The 27,573-nt window shown below is 35.9% G+C and overlaps 4 protein-coding genes across 7 annotated transcripts; 1 reads left to right on the top strand and 3 right to left on the bottom strand.

The window, feature by feature from the left end:
• Positions 1-694: 694 nt before the first annotated feature.
• Positions 695-6,050, bottom strand: LOC126692910 (cyclin-L1-1-like). 4 transcript variants are annotated; one of them, XM_050388714.1, is made up of 9 exons: positions 5,879-6,050; positions 5,565-5,741; positions 5,384-5,462; positions 4,695-4,835; positions 4,262-4,431; positions 3,260-3,533; positions 2,427-2,829; positions 1,518-1,553; positions 695-1,428 (listed from the first exon to the last, which is right to left on the bottom strand). In XM_050388714.1, exons 2-9 carry the CDS (start codon positions 5,714-5,716, stop codon positions 1,358-1,360), a joined length of 1,326 nt encoding a protein of 441 aa, XP_050244671.1. In that variant the 5' UTR covers positions 5,717-5,741; positions 5,879-6,050; the 3' UTR covers positions 695-1,357. The 4 variants fall into 4 exon arrangements, with proteins under 4 accessions (XP_050244671.1, XP_050244672.1, XP_050244674.1 ...); XM_050388715.1 differs by having other exon boundaries at positions 2,427-2,817; XM_050388717.1 differs by lacking the exons at positions 695-1,428; positions 1,518-1,553 and having other exon boundaries at positions 2,632-3,115.
• A 1,764-nt stretch (positions 6,051-7,814) lies between these two features.
• LOC126691214 (uncharacterized) lies at positions 7,815-9,059 on the bottom strand. Its single transcript, XM_050386274.1, has 2 exons — positions 8,467-9,059; positions 7,815-8,382 (listed from the first exon to the last, which is right to left on the bottom strand). Exons 1-2 carry the CDS (start codon positions 9,057-9,059, stop codon positions 7,815-7,817), a joined length of 1,161 nt encoding a protein of 386 aa, XP_050242231.1.
• A 2,972-nt stretch (positions 9,060-12,031) lies between these two features.
• Positions 12,032-12,918, bottom strand: LOC126691213 (glutathione S-transferase T3-like). The gene is made up of 2 exons (XM_050386273.1): positions 12,613-12,918; positions 12,032-12,514 (listed from the first exon to the last, which is right to left on the bottom strand). Exons 1-2 carry the CDS (start codon positions 12,916-12,918, stop codon positions 12,032-12,034), a joined length of 789 nt encoding a protein of 262 aa, XP_050242230.1.
• A 4,535-nt stretch (positions 12,919-17,453) lies between these two features.
• Positions 17,454-21,849, top strand: LOC126692909 (zinc finger CCCH domain-containing protein 14-like). Its single transcript, XM_050388713.1, has 3 exons — positions 17,454-17,827; positions 19,050-19,107; positions 20,861-21,849. The coding sequence occupies exons 1-3, from the start codon at positions 17,755-17,757 to the stop codon at positions 21,615-21,617; spliced, it is 888 nt and encodes a 295-aa protein (XP_050244670.1). The 5' UTR covers positions 17,454-17,754; the 3' UTR covers positions 21,618-21,849.
• The last annotated feature ends 5,724 nt before the right edge of the window (positions 21,850-27,573 follow it).

The raw sequence follows: 27,573 nt of genomic DNA, 5'->3' as shown, positions 1-27,573 counted from the left end.
CTCTCTCTCTCTCTCTCTCTCTCCTTTACTTGAATTGCTTTAATTGAATCCTTTCTTTCAATAAGTGGCTATGTTATTGCGTTTAAAATAAAATTAAATGAATAACTATAAACTTTTAATATTTGGTTTGACTTGACTCATTTGTTGTCCTAGTATCACCTCTAGGAATCCAAAATCTTATTTAGGCTTTCAGGTTCCATGCCTAAGTTAATTAAAATAATGAATTACATTCTTTTTTGTTGATTAGGCATGGAGGCTTTTTATTTTTTTTGGTCAACAAAAATAGTTCGTTAGGTTATGCTAGCTCCTGGGCTGGGCGCTAAGGTTAAAGCCCTTGGGCCAACCCATGTGGATGTCCACCAACGGATTCTTGTTGGCAATGGGACTTGAACCTAGGTGAGTTATACGAAGTATCCAAACCTTACTAACTGAGCCAAGCCCCCGTTGGCGAGGCTTTCATTTGTAGAATAAGAAACTTATGCAATTTCCATCACATATCTATTCTTTCATCATGTCTTCCTACTACATATCTCAAGCTCCCCATTGTAGTACTTAGTCAATACTCAATAGCATTGATTTCCTGCTGCGCAGTGGGTCATGATAGTTGTGGGAAATTGGTGCGCATATTTGCCAGAAAGATTTGGAAGTATAGCTCAGATACGTATAACATCTAGTCATGGGATGGATTCAGAACTCTATAAGAGAATTATGATTTTAATTAAACCATATCCAAATAATTTAGAAATAGGGGGTATTCATAACTTGCTATAATAAGATAGCAATGAAATGAAACTATGTTTGACTGCTATAACATAACTCTTACTGATTACTATTATATAAACACCATTCAGCATATACAACTAATAGAACTCCGCCCAAAAAACCTCTAAAACAAGTAGTATTGGTGTGGAAAAATGGGATGAGGAAGTTTTCACATTATCATGTAGTCTGATGTTCATAGCCACTTTAAGTTGTTCACATAGCAGCAATGCAAGGTCCATCATCCAGCATGTATTTCTGGGGATGTAAACTTGACAAAGATATCAATCGAACATGGATTCACAGATGTAAAGCATTCAAAGACAGACCCCCCAAGGCTAGCACCTACTAAGCAGTACCTGCTACCAGTTGCCACATGTCCTATGAATAGGCAAGCTCCTACAACATAATACAATAACGCAGCAAGCTATTTCAGGTAGCCAGGAGATGAGCAAAGCACTATAAGAGAATTCTGTCCACATTACTGAGGGCTGAGTACAAGATCAAGATCAACCATTGGGAATAGCCCACAGATCAGTCATCAAAATTTAGGTTGTACATTTCAAGTCAAAAAAGTTCTTGTCTGTAGAGAGACGATTTAAGTATAAGATTGATGTCTATGGCGATCCTTCCCCCTTGAAGAATAAGAGGAACTGTGGTAGTCCCGATCTGAAAATAAAGAGGTTCAGATAACAGAACTACGGTTAAACAAGAAACCATATTGATCATGCAATACCAAAGGAAAACAAAATGCATACCTCGTGATGAGGGATGTCTTGATTTCTCTGAATGTCCTGGGCATTCACAATAACAAGAGAAAGATCATATCACTAGGTAATCAAAGAACAATTAGAAAAGAAGATCACACCACGGCACACCCATAAAACAAACAGGGACATAGCTACATCTATGGTTGGCCCCTCGAAAATTTTTAAAATTTCTTTTATAGTAAATATAATTATAAAAAATTTAGAGATTTAATAAAATAGGAGTTGGCACTTGAAAATATTTTAGTCCAATGGTGCTCTTAGAAAATGAAGGACTTTGTCAGTTGGTCTATTAATTATAGAGGCAATGTAGTTTTTGTTTTCTTTGTTTCATTTTTATAATGTAAAATTTGCACTTGTATCTATTAAATTTTTCTATCATCCATGTCTTTGAAGACTTAAGTGATTACATTGAATTCTTTTATTCGCTTTGGTAGACAATTTTTGTGATTCTTATTGAAAATGAAAATTTTACAAATTTCACTATGGAGACGGTAAAAGATTAAATTTATTCTATGAAAGATTGTCATTGAGCATAAATTTTATAGGAGATATTGAGTTCTCTTTGTTGATATTTTTCTACAAGTCTAATATCAAACATTCAGAGTAGACAACTTTTCTCATTAGAGTTTAAAAGATGATAAGTTATCCTAAAAATTATGTAGTAAATATGCATACATCAAAGTTGATGATGTTGTATACAATTATTTATGAATTATGACTTACTCTAGTATTAAAGTTTATATATCTATACACATACATGTGTGTAGGAGTTTATCTTGACTAATATATTAGTACCACAATTCGGCCCCCCTCAAACAAAAAAATCCTGGCTACACCCCTAAAAACAAATATTAACAATAGCATCAGGTTCGTGAACAAAATTGGTTGTAAACATACCTAAATATTTTCCTCTATCCTTGGAACGGTGACTCCAATCCCTAACTCTATCTCTGTCCCTCTCTGTTTCCTCTTGATCACGTACACGGTCAAAATCCCTGCTCCTATCACGATCCCGGGCCTTTATTCTGCCCTCCTTCTCTCTGTCCCTTTCCCTCTCCTCTCTCTCCCTGTTTCTTTCCCTACTTGCGTCTGTTCTGTGGTCAGAATTTGATTTTGGCAGGGGCTCTTCTCTTGCCTCTCCCTCAACAGACATGTTCTTTAATTCATCATCATTTTTCTTAGAATCCGTCAGCTTGTCAAGGGGTGCTTTCACCAATACATCCTCGGATCCACCAGATTCAGTGTTAACAGTGGCTGAAGCTGACTTGATATTAGCTGTAGGGCTAGTCTGAGGAATTTCCTATAGATCAGCAATGAAATAAAAATCCCACCATGCTAAAGTGATTCAACTCTCCCTAGTCTGCAGAAATTCTTATAGAACTGCAGTAAAATAAAAATTCCACCAAGCTAATGTGATTCAACTCTGCTAGGGGAGATCATATTTTAAGTATGTGGCATTATGAGGTTGACCAAATTTTCTGCAGTCCCCACAATTGCCATCCTTTCTCTAAACAGAGCATTCAAGTGCTGCTGTTCCATCTCCAAAATTTGGGTGGTCTAACAACCCACCTCTATGGCAAGAATCTCTGGAAAAAGGACAGCAGCAGTTAACAAACATAATGCAATACTTGCTGACGAATTGGCAATTGCGAACACTGCAGAAAGGGCATTAGCAGAGGCTTTATGTTTCCAATGAAACTTAAAATTGTACATGAATAAAATAGAAGTACCTTCAGAACTGGCTGAGATTGTGAATCCCTCGACTGGCTAGAAAACGTAGAAGAGTCTCCATCCTTAAAGACAGGGATATATTTTGCCTTGGGGAGGCTGTACAGCTCAGCCAGAACTCTACATACTTCATCAATCCCAGACTTGTCTGCATCAAATACCTTCCACCATGGTGGATTCTCGGGAAGGGGTACTTGGAACCGACGAGCAGCAGCATAGACAACCCCGCAGGCCACAACCTCACTCTTGAATCGAACACACAAAGTCGTGCGCAAACTGCTCAAATTTGAATGTTAAAATAAAATTAAACAACAAGACAGATTACTAATGGAAGTGTAAGCCACAGTGAAAGACATGGAACAACTGCAACAATCAGCAGACATAAATCGACCCATTATTCTGAAGCATAGAAGAATGCAATTGTGTCTTACATACTACAGTGTGACTACCAACTAAACAAATAACTGTCAAGATGTCTTCTGCATCAAATTATATGCATGGACACGGCAACAAAAAAAAGGCAATTTATAGATTCAAGGAGCTTAGGGCATTAAAGAGAGGCCTAAATATAGTATGGGTCTAAAAAGCAAGAAAAGCATAATCATAAAAAATATAACAGAATATGGCCCTAAATAGGGCTGATTGGAGAAGGATTCATGTAGCCCACCAAAAATAAAAGCACTATACATTGTCCAAAGAGTATTTAGTGTACGCTCAAACATACTAGTTGAATAATGAACACTTCCTACAAAAATCTAATACTATACAATGTAGATTCTATATGATACTAAAGACATCTGTGAATAGTCTTTTTTTTTTTTTTGATAGTTATGAATACTATCTATATAGATATGTAAACTAAATGAAACTTTTTTTTTATAAGTAAGACTTAACTGAAGAATAAAAATTTTAGATGCAAAGTTTCCTTGTTAAATGTATAACCAAATAATAAGAAAAAAGAGTGCATAACTTTTGTCCATGAGTAGTTAATTTGCAAAAAGTACCTATCATTTGCTAGATTCCAAACTTCCTGCCTCAGTTCTGGAGGTGTTTCAAGAATGGCAAGGTAGTTAAATATGAATTTATGAGGATGTTCAACATGACAAACAAATCCCATCTCTTTCAATATATGTCTTTCTGTTCTGCTCAAGTCAGTCTTGAGGTCATGATACTTCTGTTAGAAAAGAAATAGGAAAAACAAAGAAACCATGAGAATTTACTGCTTTTTTTTTTGGGGGGAGAAAAATACGAGGACTATATAAGTGCAAAGACACCTGAAGTGCTAAAATTAACCACCTATTCAGACAAAGCTATTATACTTGGTGGTTGCCAAAAAGAAAAAGAAGAACAAGTAATGAAAAATTCAACTCTTGTGCCAAAGAAGAAAATGATTAAAAAAAAAAGGTAATTCCATGGAAAAGAAGGTGGGTGCTTAACCTGCGAACCGATCTCCAAATGCTCTATAGGTGAGTTCTCCATCCTACATTCCATTCTATGGAAAACAATAAGGACTTGTCTTGCTTTCATTGGGCTTTCCTCGAGCTTTGATGCAAGCCACACGCAACTCGCAGCAACTTTCTGCAAAAAATTATCATATCCCAGAAAATTAAAATATCCAAGTTAGAAACACAACTATTATTCATTTGTTGCCAAGAAAATGTAAGAATAAAAATACATTCTGGAAAACATGGACCTTAATTCAATGAAGCTCAAGGCAACTGTTGGTCTTGGCAGAGGTGAATTACTGATACAAAACTAGTGCTAAATTATCAATTATCCCCAAGCCTTAAACTAATAGAAAACAATGTAATTTAATCATCTAACAATAATTCTAACACTCCCCTCATGTATAATCTCAAACTCTCCCTTAAGAAGCAAGGCCCAACATGTGGGATTTTTAACATTTTTAATGAGAGGTGGAGTGAAGGTAGCGTTCAAACTCATGACCACCTTCATTGATAACCTGATAAATCACTAATTGTCCCAAAAACTTCAACTATTACGAAATGGTGAATTTAACCATAATTCTAACAGCTAGAACATCATGGATACATTTCAAAGAACCCCTTTTCTTTCCTACATTTATTCTCTATGTAAAGAGAGAATGATAAGAGACAAAACTTAACCTTAACATTGAAGCGGGCAAACGATTTCTTGCAATAGAAACGATGGAATAGAACCTGCCCGGTCGCCACAACCTGAGGTCTGTAAGTACAAAGATTAAGGTAACATATGAACCAACAAAATTGAGAAAAGTAAACAATTTCATAAACCCAACATATAAAGAAATCAAAAAAAAGAGGATACAGTTTAAGCAAGATGCCACTTTTTTGGATGAGATCACAGCCATAGATTCGTAAGGTAGTTTCAGTTGCTTCATCAATGCCATCTTTCCTAGAAGGTGAGTTCTTTAGTTGCTCATCGGTTAAGTAGAAATTGTCAATCGCCGTGTATATCATTCTAAAACCAAATAACTCAACAAAACTGCCACAACATAGCAAATAAAATATTTTAGTATAACATACCCATCAATTTTTTTTTTTTCTTTTTTTTAAGTCACAAACTTGAAACTGTGTATAAACATGAATGAAGCATTTAGATTGAGAAAATTTGGAGGTTACCTTAATTATTGTATGGGTGCCGAACCTTGAGAATCTCTAGATCCTATCGCCGTTGAAATCGCCGGAGGGTGGCTGGTCTGCCCGTTGGGGGTGTACCGGTGGTATTGTGGTGAATGGTGATGCAGATTGCAGAGGCCATTGGGGGTTTGATTTGGTTTTAAAGTTTCTTAAAATGATTTTTTTTTTGAAAATATCACTGAAAGCCAAACTATTTTGTTAGTTAGCACAATTTGAAACTATTTGGATATCTAACAACTCAAGACCAAAGGACTCGATTTTGAAGTTATAATTCGAATATAACTTACTTGATTTTCCCATCATGCAGCAGCTAAGGTGGATACTTGGTCCACGTAGGCATCGAACTCGAGTCAAATGGACTTGAGTTCTATTTATAGAAATCGAGTCCTAAGGACTCTATTTAGTGTTGCTTCCTTTTGCTTCAAGAATGGGAGACAAACTTTCTTGTTCTTCCAAGCCCCAAAAACCCATGAACAAAACCCAAAACAAATACCTAATCGGTTTGGATCTTCTCTAGAACTCCAACATGTTTTTCTCCTCCACTGGAGCGGCAGCGACATCATCAAAGTGACGACAAGAAATCACACTCGCATTAAGTCCAATCTAATTTCCCTCGCCTGAAGCCTTCGCCGCCATCGCCTGAAGCTTTCATGCCTGGGTTTAGTCAGAGTCACTGCCTGGGTTACTTCTCCTCTAGCAAGATCTTCTCTAGACTCCAATGTGTTCTTTTCCTCCACTGGAGCGGCAACCACATCACCAGAGTGGCGCTGAGAAACACACCCATATTAAGTCCAATCCGATTTCCCTTGCCTGAAGCCTTCGTCGCCATCGCCTGAAGCTTTCGCCGCCTCGGTTGCTTCGTTATTGCTTCTCTAGTGCTTTGCCGTTGAGTATTAGGTGGTAAGAATTGCTGGGTACCAAAATCGAGCCTTAGAGCAATCTCATAAGCTCTCTCAAGAAAAATGTTATTTTAACGCGTCAAAAACCTACTTTATTATTTTAGCACATCATTTTACAACATATCATTTATCAGATGTTCTATATTTTTACAACTTCATTTAAATATTATTTCTTAACTCTTTGTTATTATTATTTTATTCTTTCTTATTATTTGTTCCTACCGGCCAAATTCTTGTTCAAACGGTAACATTGCATTCTTTTTCAAAAATTTTGGTTCTAACCAACGGTAACATGTTCAAATATTCAACCTATTCAACTGTCATTTTTTTTTAAATCCATATTTTCCATTTATCATTTTAAAAAAATAAAAATAAAAACTTTAGAACCTGCCAGCTTCCCAAAAGAAAAAAAAAAAAAAAAAACCCAGAACCTGTCACGTTCAAATCAAAAAAATAAAAAATAACATTCACACAAAACCTGTCATCTTCATTTCAGGAAAAAAAATGTTGAAGTTGAACCTGTCACGTTCAAATAAAAAAAAATAAAAAAGAACCCTCACAGAACCTGTCATCTTCAGGAAAAAAAATTGTTGAACCTGTCATCAACTTATATCCAATAACATCAACTCAAATTTTACACACATAGTTGGCTTAAACAGATGGTACTTAAACAACATCAACCTGTCAAATTTACATACTTCCTTGATCACAAATGGTACTTAAACAAACATACTTGAATTAACACAACACAAATGATACTTAAATAACATCAACCTGTCAAATTTACACAAATACTTGAATTAAATAGAGTTGAGCTTGCCACTTCCTTGATCACAAATAGTACTTAAATTTAACACAACACAACAATTGGCTAGTACTTAAACTTAACATAACGAAACAACATAGCCAATGAGTTTTAATGGCAACTTCATAAACAAAATAAAACAAATAAACCAAATCAAAAGTTTTAATGACAACTCCATAAAAAGAAGAGGAGAGATAAACAAAACCAAAAGTTTTCACAACTCTCCTTCTAATTGCCATAAATGATCAACAAGATTCTTTTGGAGTTGAGAATGAACTTCTTTATCCATAATGCGTTGATGAACTTGAATGAACTCCGAAAATTCATTTGTCCGCTCACGTGACATTGGTGTACATGAAATCTCATCAATTTGTTCATAATTGAAGTCCACTGCTTCAGCTTCATCACGCTCATCTTCAATAATCATGTTATGAAGAATTATGCATGCTTTCATAATGTCATGAAGTGTTTCTTCATAGAAAAACCGTGCAGGTCCACGTACAATTGCAAATCGCGCTTGAAGCACTCCAAATGCACGCTCTACGTCCTTCCTATATGCCTCCTGAGTTTTTGCAAATAATTTTCTTTTATCTCCTAGTGGAAATGAGATTGTCTTCACAAATGTTGACCATTTTGGATATATATCATCAGCAAGATAGTATCCTATTGTGTAATCATGACCATTAACTGAGTAATTAACTGCAGGAGCACGTCCTTGTGCAAGCTCAGAAAATAAATGAGACCGGTCCAACACGTTAATATCATTATTGGACCCAGGTAATCTCAAAAAAGAGTGTCATATCCAAAGGTCATATGAAGCCACTGCTTCCAAAATAATAGTTGGCTGACGAACATGACCACAATACATCTCTTTCCATGCAGTTGGACAATTTTTCCATTTCCAATGCATGCAATCAATACTTCCCAACATGCCTGGAAATCCACGGTTTTGGCTATGAGCTAACAATCTAGCGATGTCTTCATTGTTTGGTGACCTCAAGTATTGCTCTGAGAAAATAGCAACCACTGCTGCAACAAATTTTTTCAGACTCATCATTGCAGTGCTTTCGGCTATTCTCACATATTCATCCAAAAAATCAGCTGTTACTCCATAAGCAAGCATCCTAAGTGCAGCGATCATCTTTTGAAGGGGAGATAGACCAAGCTTTTTGGCATTATTTCTTTTTTGGATAAAATAAGGTTCGTGAGCTTCTACTTTAGATAGGATTCGGAGAAAAAGAGAACGTCTCATTCGAAATCTCCTTCGAAATACTTTGGGAGGATATACAGGTTCTTCAGCAAAGTAGTCATCATAAAGCCGTTTATGGCCTGCCAAATGGTTACGGTCGATATACCGACGACGCTTACGTTGTGATGTCTCACCCATAAGAAGTTTTATAATTATCTCATCATCATCTGAGTCATCATCAAGCAATTTACAAAAAAAAGAACGACCCATGGAGATAAACTAGAAGAAAACATTGGAAAACAATTATCAATATAGATGCAAGAAACATAATATCAAATGAAATCGATAACTTTAAAAGAAGGTTTGATCATTATGTAAAGAATATAAAATTTTCTTTAAATACAAACATGACCTAAGATGAGATCCTCTCCTATCTTCTTCTAGCACTTAAGAATTGTAAACCAATAGATACATTTCAACAACAATTAGAAGAGCCTACGAGTCAAGACAAGCATAGAAACTAAAAGAAAATAAAACCAAATCAGCACCAATAGCACAGCAGCAACAATAGCAAAATAAGGTTGAAACAATAGAAAATATAACCAAATCAGCACCAATAGCACAGCAGCGTCAATAGCAAAATAAGGTTGAAACAATAGATACATATAAACTTATTTTCTTTAGCACATGAAGTTGGATTTGGTGGAGGCATGAGGAAGAATGAACAAGCTAACCTACTGCTCCCACTATTTTTACAAGCTAACCTACAAGCTAACCTACCAGGCATGAGGATGTGGTTCCCATGAGAAACACTAAAAGATAAATAACAACCAAAACAATGGTTGACACAGTCCACAGACATCCAGTATTCCCACAAGGAAACCACCCACACTCTTGACAACAACCTAGCAATTAGAAAAGCAACACAACAGTTCCAAACCAACATATCTGATCCAACCATGGAAGATTAAAATGTTAGTACTTTACAAATTTACCTATTCAAGATTTATTTATGGGGCCATGCTTGAACTTCAATTGAAGTAAAATTCACATGATTTTAAAGGTCTAGTTAGGTGTGTTTGGCTTAAAACAGTTTTTTATTTGGGCTTCTATTCAGTAATTTATGGTCAATTTTCTATTTCATAGCAAAATTGTAACTTTTGCAATTCCTATGAATTAAGGATATTTTGGTTGTTTAGTTGATTCTAGGATTTTCTAGGAGATCTTAAATATCTTAAGTTTTATTTTCTATGGGATGCACTACTTGATTGGGGTAGGGTGGAAGCAAAGGAAGAAGCAACTTGTTTTTGATGAGCTAGGAATTGGGCATACTCTTCCTTTGGTATGGAGATCAATTCTATCTCTAGAGTCATCTTGTGAGTTTAATGTAGTCGATGGAGTAAGTTCAAGCACAAAATTCATGATAGTTTTGTGCCTTTGAATACAAAATTGATAATAACTTGTTAAAGAAAATCCCATATTAAAAACTGTTTTAACCTTAGGATACATATAACTAAACCTTCAAAACCAAATTATTTTTAATTTAATTGAAGTTCACATGTTGACCATTAGAAGAATTTTGAGGTAGTAACAAATTAATCTTCATCAACCCCTAAAAAAAATAGAGTAACTCTATAACTAAAACATAACATAAATTGAGGAATAATTAAGAAACAATAATTATGAAATTCAACTCACATAAAACACATGCCAAATGAAAATAGACAGCCAGAAAAAAAAAAAAATTCAATTATGCACAGCTGTGAAACATAGAGTTAAGGATAAACTTGCCTACCAACTTCAATCAATAATTTTAACAATTACATATTAATAAATATAATAGACCTAATATGCTTAACTAACCCTTCTTAATAATTCCAAATTAAGTGTATCTAGAAGCTAGCCCCTAAGTTCAATGAGCCCCTAAGCTAGCACATTTGAAAATTTGAAAAATGAAGGAATAGAGAGATTGAACATAGAACCGAAACCTGTTCAGTGGGTGATAAAGAGCTTCCAAAATTGAATCCTTCAATCTGATCACTGAATTCCCAGCCGCATTTAAGTTGAAATTTGTAAAAAACAAAATGCACAAATCAATTACTAAGCAAAAATTGATCCAATCATCTTGAAAATTTGAAAAACAAAGGAATAGAGCTAATAAACCAAGAACCCAAACCTGTTCAATAGGCCATAAAAAGCTTTCAATCTGATCCTTAAGCTCAAAACCTCATTTGAGTTGAAACTGATTAAAAAAAAATCCAAATATAAAACAAGAATAGCACAGCAGCATAATAAAATACACGACATTTTAGAGTTTGCATCCACCAATCTTCAAACACTTACTCCAAAAACTATGAATCCCATAGCATATCATAGTGGACAACGAATCAAAATAATTGAATCTCATATACTTACAGTTCTCAAGGAAACCATAAAGCTTAAGGTAGAGCTTCTCTTATTTTAGAAATACATCATTCTACTTTGATCTAACAGTTTCAGTTTCTTGAGAAATTTTAATTAAGCATAGTTAACAATTTCTTGTAAGTGCTCATACAATCAGAAATTACTTTCACAGTAGAACATTATTCGTCTTATTATGTTGTCCATGCACATTGAATCTTTTCATTTACTGAGTTGAAGTCTATTACTTATTCATAGCTAATTACCAATCATGATTGCACAAGTTTCTGTGAAAAATTAAGAACTGCAAGTGCATTCTTCTTTTTCATTTAACAGTAGAAATAGATAAATTAACTATAATTAGTGAAGTAACCATAAGGAACAAACCTACACCAATATTTTATGGTTTTGGGGAATTCACGTACTAACAAGTAGTCCAAGCCACATGAACATGTGTATCAAGGAAGGTGGGGGATAAAGGTAAATGAGCTAAAAGCATACATTCTCATGCCAACAATTATACAATTATATAGTAGGTAGATATCTTGGTACTTAATAAAGGGCAATTAATAAGAGAAGACATAATATAAAAAATACACGACATTTTATATAAGCTAAAATGTTAGGATTACATAATAAAATAGTCTAGACCTTTTGCTAAGATCACAATTTACATATAAAATCAGTTACATCCAAAAAATGCCACAAAATACATATCAAGGCCTACAATAAGTTCCTACCCAAAAAAGAAAGGCCTACAATAAGTTCCTACCAACAAAAAAAAAGGCTTACAATAAGTTACTACCAAAATAAGGTTGAAATAAGAGCTTCCCAACATCATCTCAACCCAACGAACTACTTGATCTTTGTTTTGCAAGGATTTCCTTTTTGAGTCCATCATAAAAAGTTCTTTGGTCTTCATTCATGCCACTTGTGTCTAGCATCATAATTCTTTCATTCTCTTTCAACTCTTTCAAGCGAACATTTTCCGCTTTGAGACGAACTCTCTCTTTTTCTTGTGCATAAGATTCGTCAAGCATTTTCATTTTCTTTTTCAAATATTGCGTTGCAACATCTTTCCCATCATCTTTTCTCTTTCGATTAGCCTTTTCAGCTTTTCTACCTATTGGCCTCTCGAAATTCGTAGTGTCACCAACCCCCCTTCCTTGATCTATTGAATCTGGAGTTTGAGGCATTTCTTTCCTTGAATCTTCCCTAGGCATAGTAGATGCCCACTTGGGAAAATCCTTCAACATTTGCCAACAATGTTCATATAGGAAAAAGTAACTGTATAATTCTTTAAACAATTCCCTTGCTATCTCAATCTAAAAAAAATTAAATAAATATAACATAATTAGTTTCTTCAATCATTTCATTTGTGTTGTAAATCTAAAAAAATTAAAGACCATTGCAAAATTTATACTTTCATTTCAGCAGTGGTTCCACTTTCATTCTTTGCTTCAATCTTAGCTAAGGAGCCACAAAATCTAACTGTTTCCCTATTAATCACTCCCCATCGGCTTGTTAGGGATGAAATACTACACGTAGAGTCAGTCCTATGGTCCTTGAAGTATTTTGCAACTTTGCCATAAAACATTGTTTTATGTTGCTCATTACCATGCACAGGATCGACACTGGTATTGAGCCATGTTGCTACAAGCAGCTTGTCTTCCTCAGGACTGAAGCCGGCACCACGTGATGTTTTTTTTCTTAGAAGTGGCAACTTCATCATCCATTGGAGAATCTTGGACTAACACAGGACTATTTTCAAATAAACCGAAAAGTTCATCCTCACTATTAATATTCCCTCGTAAGACATCAGTGAACGATGAATACTGTCTTGAGTCCATGCTCTAAATGCTGGAATTAGAATTTAGAATTTAGCCTAAATGCTGGAATTAGAATTTAGAGCATGGACTATTAGAATTTTGTAGTGTCTAATAGATTATTCGTAGTGTCTCATAGCCTAAATGCTAGAACTAGAATTTAGAATCCGTAGTGTCTCATAAATTTGCATCCAAGTAATCATTCGGTAAGGCAAAAGAATTGAAAAAAAAAAAATTAAATAACACAGCACACAACAAAGAAACACCCAATAAGGACCCATCAAAGTTTAATCTTGTTGACCCTAATGAGAGAAACACTATGGGTGTACCTTCTGGGGGTTGGGTTGCTATTCGGTTTCAAGCAGATAAACCCAGGTATGAAATAATAACACCATATATTAATGCTAATTTGGACACACATATCTATCATATTCAAGTATTCAACTAATTTTGCTGTTAAATGTTAAGGAAATATGACTTAGACGTACGCTGCTACAGATATTTGGTAGCCACACTTAAATAACGAAATACCAAGAATAGATGTAGACATCGAAATACCGAGAATCACAGAGAAGATGGAGAACTTACCTGTACGGCGAATCGGCGATAGTGATACTGAGATGAATTTCCGATCAGCTATACCGAGATGAACTTCCGATAGGCGATACCGAGAGGAACTTTCGATCAGCGATAGTGAGATGACTTCCGATAGGGATACCGAGATGAACTTCCGATCGGCGAATCGGCAATACCGAGATGAACTTCTGATCGACGATACAGAGCTTGAACTGCGAATCAGCGAGTCTGAGATGAACTGACCCGATTCGGTGTGTGAGATAACAGAATAGAGGGTAGATCGCCAAAAAAAAGGGGAAGAAATAGGGAAAAAAAAAACCGGTGGAATTTGTAGGATGGTAGAGTAAATCGGTGGTGGCTTAGATTGAACTGCGAATCGGCGACATTGAGATGAACTTTCGATTCGATGTCGCCGATTCGGTGTATCAGATCAAAGAACAGAGAGAAGAGAGCCAAAAAAAAGGGGAAAAAGGGAAAAAACCGGTGAACCTGAAGGGAGTATGGGAGAGAGCAAGACGGCGGTGTGAAGCTGCAAAGATGGCGGTGTGAAGCTGTGTGAAGTTGCAAAGAGGGCGGTGTGAAACTGCAAAGAGATAAAAGGGAGAAGAAAAGAGTGTGTGGGAGAGTGTAGATGTGAGGCAGAAAAGGAGTGGCTATGAATGTGATAGAGGAATTATATTTTAATGGGTTTCAGAGGGAGAGATAAATAAAATAATAATAAACATATATAGCATTTCAGTCCGTACCGTGTTAAAAATGGAAGCGTATTGTAGCATGTTCCATATTTTTAGCACATATAACACACCTGATGAAGTTGTGTTTTTGGTGTTTGGTGTGTCAATTGCCAAAAATTTGGCATTTGACACACCTGATGAGAGTGCTCTTATAGGCTCAATTTCAATTTAAAAGAATCGACTCTGTAAGGCTCGATTTTCATGCCTACGTGGACAAATTTCCACATCAGCTGTAGCACGATGTTGAAATCGAGTTCAGTGTACTCGATTTAGCATTCCAAAATCGAGTCTAACAAACTAGAGATGCTAGTTTTCCTAAATAGTTTGAAAACGATGTTAACTAACGAATATGTTTGAGAAATGATGTTATTTTGAAAAAAAAAAAAAATACTTCTTAAAAGCTTTGGGTTGAATCAAGTTTAGGTCAACAAAACTACCCAAGTAAGTGGATTTCCTTATTTCAAAATTTTTTTTTTTGCCTTGTTTATCTCTCCATTTTATATTTAATTAAGCTACATTTATTTTGTGAGTTCTAGTTAGTTTAACTCATAAAGTTTCTAAGGATTGAATAAAAGATTTAGGGTTCAATCATCGCCTACACCAAAAACCAATTGGTATCTTATCCTATGATTTACATCCTTTTTAATCTCTCAATCTTTATAAATTATTGATCTAAGATATCGAAAATCTCGCTCTTTAGTATCTCTTGGCCATCGAGTTACTGCCCATTCACCTCTATTTCTACTTTGACTAAACTTACATTCAATGTACTCTATTTAATTATACTTAATTGAAAACCTTTAGATTCTAGGGCGTCTTGCCAAATTTCTAACTTGACATTAACTACACTTTTACTTCTCTCTGCTAAAGTTATATCATATGCAAAAAAGTATACACCAAGTGAATGTACTTCCTCTTAAATCAATTTAGTGAACTTATCCATCACTAGTGCAAAAATGTAGGCTCATTGCCGATTTTTTATGCAAACCTACAGTGATAGGAAACTCACTTTGTGATTCCTCCACTTGTTCTCATACTAATTACTACGTTGTCAAACATATTTTTAACAACTTATTATACTTTAAAGGAACCTAATCCTTCTCCAATACTGACAACATAGCCTCTTTAGGGACCCAATTACATGCTTTCTCAATATCAATGAAAACCATATGAAAATCCTTACAAGCCTCTCTATATTTTTTCATTAGATGTCTAAGTAAGAAAATAGCTTCCACTTTCATCCTAGCATAAAACCAAATTGATTATCTGATATTGTTGTTTCATGTCTTAACCTATGTCCGATCACTCTTTTCCATGGTTTGATGGTGTGAGTATGTGACTCATAAGTTTAATTCCACAAATAATTTGTATAGTTTTGAAAATCCCCTTGTTCTTGTAAATAGGTATTAAAGTATTTCTCCTCCACTCATTAGGCATTTTGTTAACACTTAAGATCTCATTGAAAAGGTCTTATTGAAAAGGTTTGTCAACTAACCAACATACACCGACATCACCTAAGCACTTCTAAACTTCAATGGGGATTAAGTTCGGTCCAACAACTTTTTTTCCATTTTCATGTATCTTTTACCAAAATCATCGAGCAAATATATGGTTTTCATCATCCATTGAGTTACCCAAATCTGGGTTACCCAAATTGCTCCAACATTTTATATCATTTCCATTAAAAGTTTACCAATATAGCTTTTAAATCATTCTTTAATATGCTCTTCTTTTACTAACACTCTTTGATCTTCATCTTTATTGCACCAAACACCATTCAAGTTAATTGTTCATTTTTTTTTTTGAGATAGTTTCAATCTATAGTGTCCGCTTTTGATAATAACTCTTTATCATCATACCAAGACATTGATTGGTTTTTGGCGTAGGTGGGGATTAAACCCGAGATTTCTTATTCAATCATCAGAAACTTTACCAGTTGAGCTAACTAGAACTCATCAAATTTATTGTTCTTATATACAATGAAAAGAAGAAGTTAGGGAATGCAAAATAAAATTATAAAATTGGTGTGCAATCCAATAAACTAATTTAAGAATTCCAATGACAATAAGGGTCAAAATGGGGTTTTAAGAGGGTCCATTTTGTTAGGCCTAATGAAAAAAAAAAAAAAGATTTGTATTCAACAATTCATGTCCATCATTCAACAAATAATTATAATTTACACAATTGAGCCTATTATTTCAATTTCAATAAAAAAGATTAGGTTATTTTGATAAATACATTCATCTAATTCTAATCCAATTACTCATTAATATCCTAGAAGATTTAAAATTCAAAATATTGAAATAAAGCAATGTAATAAATTTAAAATACATACATATGAAATATTTTCAATCATGAGGGTTGGGTTGGGTTATTTGGGTTTTAATTTCATATAAAGTTAAACCAAACTCAACCTAAATTTCAAAACATTCTTAAAAAAAAAATAAAAAATAAAAAATAAAAAACATTATAAAACCTACCCCCAACAAGCAACCTACAAAAAATCAATACGAGAAGTTAGATTAGGTTGTATTAAATCGATTCCTATGATTGATGTTTTTTTTTTTTTTTAATTTTTTTATGAAACTATGATTGATGAATTGAATGCACATACCTAGATAAATCTAAAAAGTTAATTCAAACTTTTCCAAAATAAAAAATGAAAACCCTCCCCTTCAAAAATTAAAAATAAAATGAAAACCCTCCAAGATTTTTTATTTTATTTTTGATCAGCCCTCCAAGATTTTAGCTCTGCTCGTGTGATGGAGACCCCAACCCAAACCAAGTGCACATGACTCGAAGCCTTATTCTAAACACAAGCCTTAATTTATAATAATAATTATTATTATAATAATAATTATTATTATAATTATAATTTTTTTTTGTTTTAAATTTTAATCCAACCCAAAGCTAATTTTTAATTTTTTTAAAAAAATTAATACAATTAATCACAGTCTCTAAGTTCGGTAACCCTAACTTTTTATAAATAAAGCCCCAATTATTTACCGCCTATAATTACTCCAACACCCACGAGGAGTAATAATATAATAATAATATAATAATAATAATTTTCCCAATTAATAAATAAAATAAATAGTATTAATATAAAAATCCGTCATCACGACCCTTATTCACTCTCTCTCTCTTTTTAGGAACCTCACGGGCGAACCCCCCTTTGAGCTTCTTCTCCTCCACAAAAACCCTCGTCTACTCTACTCTAGGGTTTCCCTATCTTTTTAGGGTTTTTCTTCTTCCTCTAGGGTTTTACTATTTCCATTTTTTTTTTCTTCTTCTTCTAGGGGTTTTTTTGTTACTTCTTTCTCATTCTTTATTAGCCTTATTCTTTTTAGGGTTTCTATTTTGTATCTCTGGAAAAAAAATTATATCTGTGGCCGTGCTTGGATCTGGATCTGTGAGATAACATCACCAATGGATACTCGCAAAAGAGGAAGGCCTGAAGCTGCTTTCAACGCTAATGGCGGCTTCAAGAAGTCCAAGCAAGGTTCGTACTTTTTTTCTCTCTCTCTCTCCAATTATGACATGTTCCAATGCTGTGTTGCTCTGCTTGGTTTCTGAGAAAGTAGCAGAAAACTGTGATGTTTTAGTACTGTTATGAACTTACTTTAGGGTTTAGTTTTTTCTTTGTTTTTACTGCGCTGGGCTGTTCTTGCTTTCTTCTTGTTCTGTTTAAGTTCTAATTTTTTTTTTAGGTTTTTATTTTTTATTTTTTATAAAAAAAATGTTTCTTTTTGTAAAAATTGAGTTACTTAGCTTAGCCACGTGTATGTGCAGCGATAGTTAATAAATTGTTTGTGGGGGGTTTTTAATTTAAAGCAGTACGTAATCAATTTGTTTTTGCATATGGGGGCAATTAATGCTAAAAGTTTATAATTTTAATTGTGTACAAGCTCTAGGGCCTGAATGGTCCCGAAGGGTCTTCTAGTATATGTTAATAGTGTTTGCGACGGACTCTGATTAAAACTCATTAAAAAGGTTTTGAATATAAGGGTTGGAAAACTGAAGAAGCTGTTAACAATGTATGTGAGAAGATGTTCCTATGAACTACTTAATCGATTGCCGGATAAATTTTCATCTGGGTCCTACTCCTTGAAAAGAAAAAAAAATGCATATTCTTTTGCAAAAGATTAAACTGGAAAAAGTTAGGCAATCCTTCTTTGGTTTTATGTTTGGGCAATTCCTTCAATCCTTTGTTGCAATATACAAAACATGTGATTGCCAAGAATCTTGTAGCCAACTCGCACTTTCTGGTGTTTCCAAGTTCCAACAGAGTTTTCTGGGGTTCAAATCCCTCCTCACTTAATATTTTAAAAAAGCTTCTTTATTTTCACTGGTATTTCTTAATTATGGGGTGGTTTGGGAATGAGGTGGAAAGTTGATAATAATATTTAGGTTGCACTAAACTTTAATGCACTAGCACTCTATCTTTATTAAGGTATTGGATAGTTAAAATTGCCCTTTTTCACTTTGGAAACAGAAGAACCAACTCATTAAAATATACACCTATTGATAACATGTAGGTAACCTAAACAATGTGTTCATATAGACTATTTGGACTTTTATTTTTGTAGAAAAGAAACTTTTTCCCCCTTTTGTGAGTGAAATTTTATGAAATTAAGATTTTAATGAGTTTCTGATAGTCAGAGTAATTACATTAAGAATCCAGATGAATTAACCGAGAAAATGTAACTAATTTTTTGCAACAGAAATGGACTCCTTATCTGGTGTAGGAAGCAAATCGAAGCCATGCACCAAGTTTTTCAGGTTCAAATCTTTTTCTCATCTAAATAAAAATTTGAGCTGTCTTATCTTTTTCTAATGTTTGTAAATTATTATAAAATTTACAATTGTGCGAGATAATAATTTGAAACTGCACTAATGAACTGGGGATTCATAGCTTTTATACAGGTACATGCTGTGCTTTGGTCTAATGAAAATGCTATGTAACAGAATAGAGGTTTTATTAATGAAGTACAAAAGATAACCATTTTCCTGAAAAAGAGTTGGTGCACTAAGGATGTTACATTGAGATTTATCTTTTCCCCCACTTTTAATGATTTATACTGTACCTTATAGCTAAATTGAAGTCTTAAGCACTTCCCCACCAATCCAGTAAGATATAATTTAATGGTAATTTCTCCATCTTTTAGTGGATTGTTACAGCAATTGAACCCACCATTCTCTCGGTAAGATGTATATGTTATTATGTTGAAATCTGATAAATTTCATTCCATTCTTAAATAGCTAGACAAATAATTTTTATGAAGATTTTTTTTTTTTTTTTTTTTACTTCCACAAGAAGAGAAACGGAAAAAAAAAAGGGGGTGTTTGCTAATGTCTCCTAATGAGTCCTTGTCAGTAGCCTTGTATACTTGTCATTCTTTTCAGTATGAGTTTTATGTCCTTTTATTTATATGTTTTAACTTGTTTTTTGAGAGGTAGACTGCCTTATTTTCTCCTTGTATAAATACATGTTTAATAGCCATTTTAATTAATAAAAACTGAGGAAATTAAGTCAAATAAATTCGTATTAAAAAATTGCCAAAAAAAAGTTTTTAAAGAGCTGGGAGATCAACTTTATACTGCAAAACTATCTTTGTGAATTTCATTATTGTGTCATTGTCTGATGTTTCATAGAAGCTTTTATCTTATATTAATTGCTGATAATGTTTTGTAGGTTGATTCTTGCCTTATATGAGCCCCCCCCCCCCCCCTTTTTTTTTGGCTTTGTTGCTTAGGTTTATTGTCACTAGATTTGAATAATTATTAGAACCAATATCTTTTATTTTGTTGGTTTCTTTTTGTTGGCGATTCTCAGAAACACATACAAAACACAATGATAAGGAATTGATTCCTTAGAATAAGACACAGGATTATGATGTAGGAAGAGGGTAGAATTAAAAGGATTAGAATGGTGAAACTTAGTATTACTTTGTTTCAAAATAGGGAATAGATTGTTGTCTGTGGTTTACTGAATTTCAACCCCTTTTGGCTTCCAAGAAAGTTCTGATTTGGCCTTTTAGGCCGGTTATTGTTCACACACACACACATATTGAAATCACTTCATTCTTGCCCGACTGCCTTCTCTCTCTTTCTACCTGTCCTAGATGCCTAGGAAGGCAAAAGCTTGTGGTTTTAGCTATATTACAGTAAAGAAGTTAATCAATAGGGCAATTGTACATGGAAGGAAAATGCTTAAGTAACCTTTTAGTTTCTACTTTATGGTGATGGCAGTTGAATCCTCTTAGATCCATTCCATTCAACTTTATGTGGAGCAATTAATTCCAACAATTTAGTCTGATGTCTAATAAAGTATGAAATTGTAATCTAAGTTTTTGTTTTTTGAGCTTCTAGCTGAGTGTTAATTGTTGGCCTCCATTTAATTCAGTATCCAAGAATTCATTCAGATGTGGCAATCTTGCTTGTTATAGTGATGTCCTTGGCCTTTATAATGCTTCAGATGCAGTATTTTGTTATCAATTGTTTAGAGTGATCTGACACGTGCTTTTGATTGCAGCACTGCTGGATGTCCCTTTGGTGAGAGCTGTCACTTCCTGCACTATGTTCCTGGTGGCTATAATGCTGTAGCACAGATGATGAATCTAGCCCCTGCCGTTCCTGCAGCTACTAGAAACATGTCAGGTCCTCCCCCAGCCATCCCAAATGGCTCTACACCTGCAGTTAAAACTCGCTTGTGCAACAAATATAATACTGCCGAAGGCTGCAAATTTGGTGACAAATGCCATTTTGCTCATAATGAGTGGGAACTAGGTAAGCCTATCGCTCCATCCCACGAAGATCCACGTGCCATGGGACCACCCATGCCAGGCCGTATGGGTGCTCGAGTGGAGCCACACCCAGCAGTCCCAGCCTCTAGCTTTGGTGCTTCAGCCACTGCCAAAATCAGTGTTGATGCATCTCTTGCTGGAGCCATCATTGGTAAGGGTGGGGTGAACTCCAAGCAGATTTGTCGCCAGACAGGAGCCAAGCTTTCAATTCGAGATCATGAGTCTGATCCGAATCTCAGGAACATTGAACTTGAGGGGACTTTTGAACAGATTAAGGAAGCAAGTGCCATGGTAAGACAGCTAATCGAGACTGTTTCATTGTCTGGTCCCCCAAAATCCCATGGAATGATGCCTGGGGCTGCGGCTCCGCCAGGAAGCAACTATAAGACTAAGCTGTGCGAAAATTTTACCAAAGGATCTTGCACCTTTGGAGAAAGATGTCACTTTGCTCATGGTGCTGCTGAATTGCGTAAGTCAGGAGTGTGAAGGCTCATTCTGGTTTTCCCCTCTTTAGTGTTACGCAATCTTGTATTAGTGGGAGGTATGTCTGGATTGGCTATGTAGCGCAACGTAGTAGATCGAAGAGATAATATCTGAGTTTTTGGGAATCTGGTTTATTTAAAAACGATCATAGCTTTATTAACCGTAATTTACATTCTGATAACTTTTGTGTTTGCCATTTTGCTAATATTTAACGTGGTATTGGTATTTGTGGTTATATCTTCCTACTTATATATGATGAATTTGTCGAACCTTTTCACTTTTCAAAAGATAAAAAAGGGTCAAACATTGGGCTATTAAAAGCAGATTGAACACTCGTATAAAGATTGCACTTTGCCTGATTGGCACAAAATCTTTGATTATCTTAGTGCGTCAAAGTATTATCTAATTAGAGCATTTACTAAGTTTTCTTTTCTATGATTCAAAGGCAGATGTGAAAACTTTCCTATTTGAATAAGACCTACCCCTCATCCAATTCTTGATACTAATTCATGTTTTGGCTAAATGATAAAGAATAGGACAATGTAAATGATGAAGGGAATGAGTATTCATCAAACCTGCCAACTTGATGAAAATCTTTTCAATCCAATCCAATCCAATCCAACATGATGTTTTGGGGTTGGTTTTTGTGGGTTGGGTTAGAATTTTATTTTGAGCCTTAGGTTAAGTTTGATAGTTTATTTTTTTGGGACACCCATTTGACCCAACTCAACCCGATATCATATATAAGATTTTTATTTTTATTTTTTTTAATTACCTCTAATATTATTTTTTAGTTTGATTAATTTTGGCATTTTAATAATTAGTTTTGATGAATTTGGAAATTTAGAATATAATTTAAGCATATTATATGAATTGCAATAATTTATTATTAAAAAAATGTAGATAATTGATGAAAGCCTATTTTTTATATGACATAAAACATGTATGTACAACCCATTGACCAACCTAACCCAACACAACTCGTGGGTTGGTTTCTACACATGTGATTGGTTGTGAATTTTTCAACTCGACCTTATCAAGTTGGGTTGAAAAAAGTTATTCAATTCAACTCATGCAAACCCTTAATTTTTATATAATAATGGAAAAGTTCTATGGCCCATAGATACATTTATTTGTACTCAAAATAAATTTGAGCTCTTTCATCTATTTTTTTCTTTTAGCCAATTACCGAGCTTAGATTATTAAAATTTATTCAAAGTGCATGGAATGCTGGAATTCCAACTTGTACATCTCTCTCTCTCTCTCTCTCTCTCTCTCTCTCTCTCTCTCTCTCTCACAATGTCTTGAGAATTATAGAATTTTCTTTTTATTGTAATATTCAAAGGATTTAGTAATATTTTGATTTTTTGAATCCTTATTCTTTCTAATGAAAATTAGTGTTTGATTGGGCGTGAGCACTTAAAAGTGTGACTTACAATTGTCAACATATAATGTGAGTGACTTTTAAGTAGACATGACAAAACGAGTTAGAATTTTCTGACCTGACTTGACCCCACCTGAACCCAATTGTTTTGATCCAAAGTAAAAACGGGTCAACTGTGACTCGACCCGTGCTTTTTGCGAGTCAACCTGACCTAAACCCGAGCCATTTTTTAAAACTTTTTTTTGGTAAAAAAAAAAAATTAAGTCAATATTGATTTAATTGTTTGTTCTGAGCTTAAGGAAACAATTGAGATATTTACATAACTGCATTTAAATTAATTGAAAGATGAATAGTTGAACATTTTGTAATGAGTAAAGATTTTTAGATATCAAATAGCAAAGTACATGCCAAGATAATCTGATTACAGTACTGTGGGGCCCAACGATTTATGGGCCGAGCCCATTTATTCATGGGGAGCCCTAAGGCCCAAGCTGAAGAGGGCTACAATTCAAACTCAATAACATAAAAGCCCAAAATGGCCCAGAGATGTTGCTGAGGACAGTTCAGTCCTCGGCAGACCCTAAATTCCACCAAGAAGAAGGGCAAAAACGGAATAGGAACAAACCTGAAAGAAAATCCAAAATATCTAGGAAAATCTGCCCTTCCCATGCAAGGCTCTGACCTAACAGAGTCGTATTTGTCAGCTTTATCAACCATCCCCAACGACTTTGGGTTTGGATTGATGGGACAAGTATCAGACTTGGAAATGTCGACCCTACACGTGGACGAAGGAAAGCGAACGCAGGCTAGTATAAAAGAAAAGTAAGTAATATGGAAGAGGGGGGCTTCCAGTCCGCCTCCAGAAGAAAGACTCCAAGGGTGAAGGCACTTTAATCACATATGAACACCACAAAAACCCACCGCTGGGTAACTAGGGTCTAGCCTTGCGAACCCACTCTCTACAAATGATATTCTTTGGGCCTATTCACGTGCGAATCCAATACTACTGCGGTTCGTCGCGAAACGTGACCCTACAATTGGCGCCGTCTGTGGGGAAGGCTTGTGCGTAAGTTCGAGCAGCGGTGGAGTTGAGCTTCTGTCGAACAAGGGTCTACGAGGATGCCTTTACGACCGGCGACACGTTGTTGTTGTTCCGACACAAGTTCCCACTAGGGGCTACGCCTCGCAGTGCCAATGACATAGCAAGTCTAGGGGCTTTAAACATCAAGTTAGCTTCCCCCACCTTATTCGAGGAGCTAACCTTTAGGAAGTAGGTAAATTAAGAAACAGAATACAAGTTTTGGACAGAACCAAGGCCTTGTATGGTCCTCGGACCCAAGCCTCTGGGGAAACCAACTACTTAAAAAGAGAATACAAGTTTTGGATAGAACCAAGGCCTTGTATGGTCCTCGGACCCAAGCCTCTGGGGAAACCAACTACTTAAAAGGGAAAACTACGTTACGTGGACCTTAGGATCTCCCCGAGGAAAACTCTCCATTAACAATTGGGTTAATTCCTAAACTACATGAATTCTCTAGTTTGTCCTCGGATCCTCAACACCAAAGGGACTAGTACGGAATGGAGCAACATATTTCCATAAGCATAAGCGAAGTCATTCGATGCTCGGTCACCCTCTCGGATGAATTATTTAGAATTTGTCGTTCTCAAACAGTATTCTCGCACTTATTACAGAACGTTCAACCGTTATCTCGGTTAGTTTCCTAAGTTCAACTTACTATGAATTGTTATTATTATTATGCCTGGTAGTGTCGGCAAATTAGAATTAGTTGGATTGTGTTTCAAAGGTTCTTGCTTTAAATATCGCCGAGGAGAAACAAACACATGGAGCACACCCATTCACAAAGTGGTGTTGCCAAAAGAATAGTATTCAAAATAAGTAAATAAATTTCCATTTTTACTAAAACAAAGAAACAGTACAGTGTACAATGAAAAGCTGGAATTAGCTTATGTCAGAGCTCACTACATAACCAAAAGAAAGAAAGATACAAGAGAATGAGATAAAGCCGAGGAAGTGGATCAGAGGAGAGGTTGGCTACTGCTCCAAGACCTTGTTCTTCATCAATGCTTTTACATGCCCATAACTCAGGCAACAAAAGAAACCCAACTTGAGCCTCACACCGCTGAAGGAAAGGTGCAGGGAGCCGGAAGTGGGGAAGCCTTCACCAAAAAGTTGCCTGCGACAAGGCAGAGACGCTGATGGTGGAGAATCTTTCTTCTGACACACCAAAATTCTGGCATGAACAGAACCTGCTTCGGATTTTGACTAGAAGAGGGAGAAACTCCATTTCCCCTCTGTCGAAGCGGAGTATTCTCTTGAATTTATGCTTCCTTTGCCCGTACCTCACTATACTGAGTCTCAGGAGGACACGACGCCTCTGTGGTGGACAGAGTTTCTTCTCCCCAACCCTCGCCTCAAACATGTTATGCTAAGGGGGGATAGCACTGGATATGGGAGTTATGATTTGGGAAGAAACTGAAGAATTGGTGCGTAGGTGAAGCAACTTTCTCTCCTATTTATTTAAAGAGATAAGGTGGTGGCATTTAATTCACGCAGCGTCCCAAGGAACGCTACAGACAAGATGGCTCTGGCTCAATCTCCAACGCCACCTGCAACCATGGGATTAAAGGAGTCTCGGAAAGGTGCACCTCGAACATTGGGACGCCAAAAAGTACTGTGTGACCAAAAACTACATAAATACTCTTTAAGTTGTGGGCCTAGTGAATTCGCAGCCCAGGTCCGTTCTGCATGGGGGCCCAGGGACAATGGCCCACGCCGAGGAATAGCCGTTGCCGAGGACAACCTCCTGCTCGGCACCTCGCGAAATACCTGAGGAAAAGGAGAAACTGAACTACAGCCTTCGAACTCAAGCCTATGGGAAACCAACTACCTAGATGATAAAATTAAGATTTGGACAGAACCAAGGTGTTGCGAAGTTCTCGGACTCAAACCTATTGGGATGCCCACTACTCGGACGGGGAAAGCCCTCGGATCAAATACTGTAAAATGTTAAGGCCGATAAAAGTGTTAGGAGGATGGCGAGACGCCCCACTATTTGGTAGCCTATAGGGACTGTTCATTCTTGCGAGGGGTATGTCTTCGGATGATTATCTCCTACACTGCATAGAGCATCCAATTCTAATATCGGCATCGTTTTGGGTAAGTATCGTTATTCACAGATAGGCATTGCTGTGTCAAATAATTCTATTAAAGTTATGGTGACATCTTTTTATTAGCAAGTATTTTGGTCTTAGTTGTCATTGGTTCAAATGCTGTATTATTGGGCCGAGCAGCGCTTGTAAACTTGTGAAAACATAGAAACAGAACATGCGAAGTAAACTAACAACAATTTTTATTAATATGAAAAATTATTACAACGTACAAATAGGGGCTTAAACAAGCCTATACAAAAGGTAAACTGCCGAAGCAACAATAATATTCGCAATACAGATAAGTAAACAGTCAGGTGCCTTTTAGACTCGTCTTCAAAGTCTCTCCAATCTCTGCCTCAGTATTGCTCATATTGAGAAAAGGACTTCCTTTAGAAAAAGTTGAAGGAGAAGGAAGAAGAAAATGAAGGACAAGGAAGAAGAAGAAGATGGAGGAGATGAATGAGGAAGATGGAGGAAATGAATGAAGAAGATGGAGGACATGAGGAAGATGGAGGACATGAGTAAAAGAAGGAGGAGAAGAAGAGGGAAAAGGTGAGAAGGAAGAAAGAGAGGCAAAAGGAGGCGCCAGTGAACGAAGAGAGGAAGAAGCAGGGGCACTTAGTCCCTACCCCAGTCCTGACTCCTAACACACTGGCGCCATATTAGATATGCTCATGAGAGAGCGGTTAGTACTGATGATGTGTGTCCTCGGCTCAGTCACGCCAAAAATGTGACGTGACGAGCTTCTGCTTCGGATTTTGACTGAAAGAAAGGCGAGAAAAATCTTAAGTCTCCGTCATCCTTGCCCTGATCGAGCCATTTCGAGTTTCGTTAGAACATGGTGTTTCTGGGAGGGGAATAGTTTTTTCATTGCTTGTTACTACGGTGAGTGTGTTTCAGGTTAAGGTATAACCGGAGAATAAGAGTAAACTCCGGAAGGAATCTAAGGGTTTCAAATTTTGGTGGGAGTAAAGGGACTCATTTGTGAGAGAAACCACTCCTGTTTCTTCTCTTTATATAGGGGACGAAGAAAAGAGTGCTTAATGAGTTCAGATCTCCAAGGGAATTTGCAAACGTAAATACGTCCGTTTCATTCCCCCACGCCATCAAAAACCGTTGAACCTGGGAGGTCTCGTAAAGGGAAGATATTAAATACGCGCTGCAGATAACCAAACGACATAAACGCATCGTACGCAAATCAAGGGGAATATCTTGTAGACCGATACATTCCCTGGGCAGATGAAGAGTCGCCAGCGTCAGTCAAGGGCTGAATTAAATGAGCTATAATAAAGGCTCGGTATTATCAAAACCCCCCTCTCCAACCAGGAAGTCGGACAGCAGGGGTTTGAGGGGCTATTGTGGGGCCCAACGATTTATGGGCCGAGCCCATTTATTCATGGGGAG

This window comes from Quercus robur, chromosome 7 (assembly GCF_932294415.1).
Source record: "Quercus robur chromosome 7, dhQueRobu3.1, whole genome shotgun sequence".
Taxonomy (NCBI): Eukaryota; Viridiplantae; Streptophyta; class Magnoliopsida; order Fagales; family Fagaceae; genus Quercus; species Quercus robur.
Note: the sequence above shows the minus strand (reverse complement) of the source record. Positions and strands in the feature narration are given on the sequence as shown.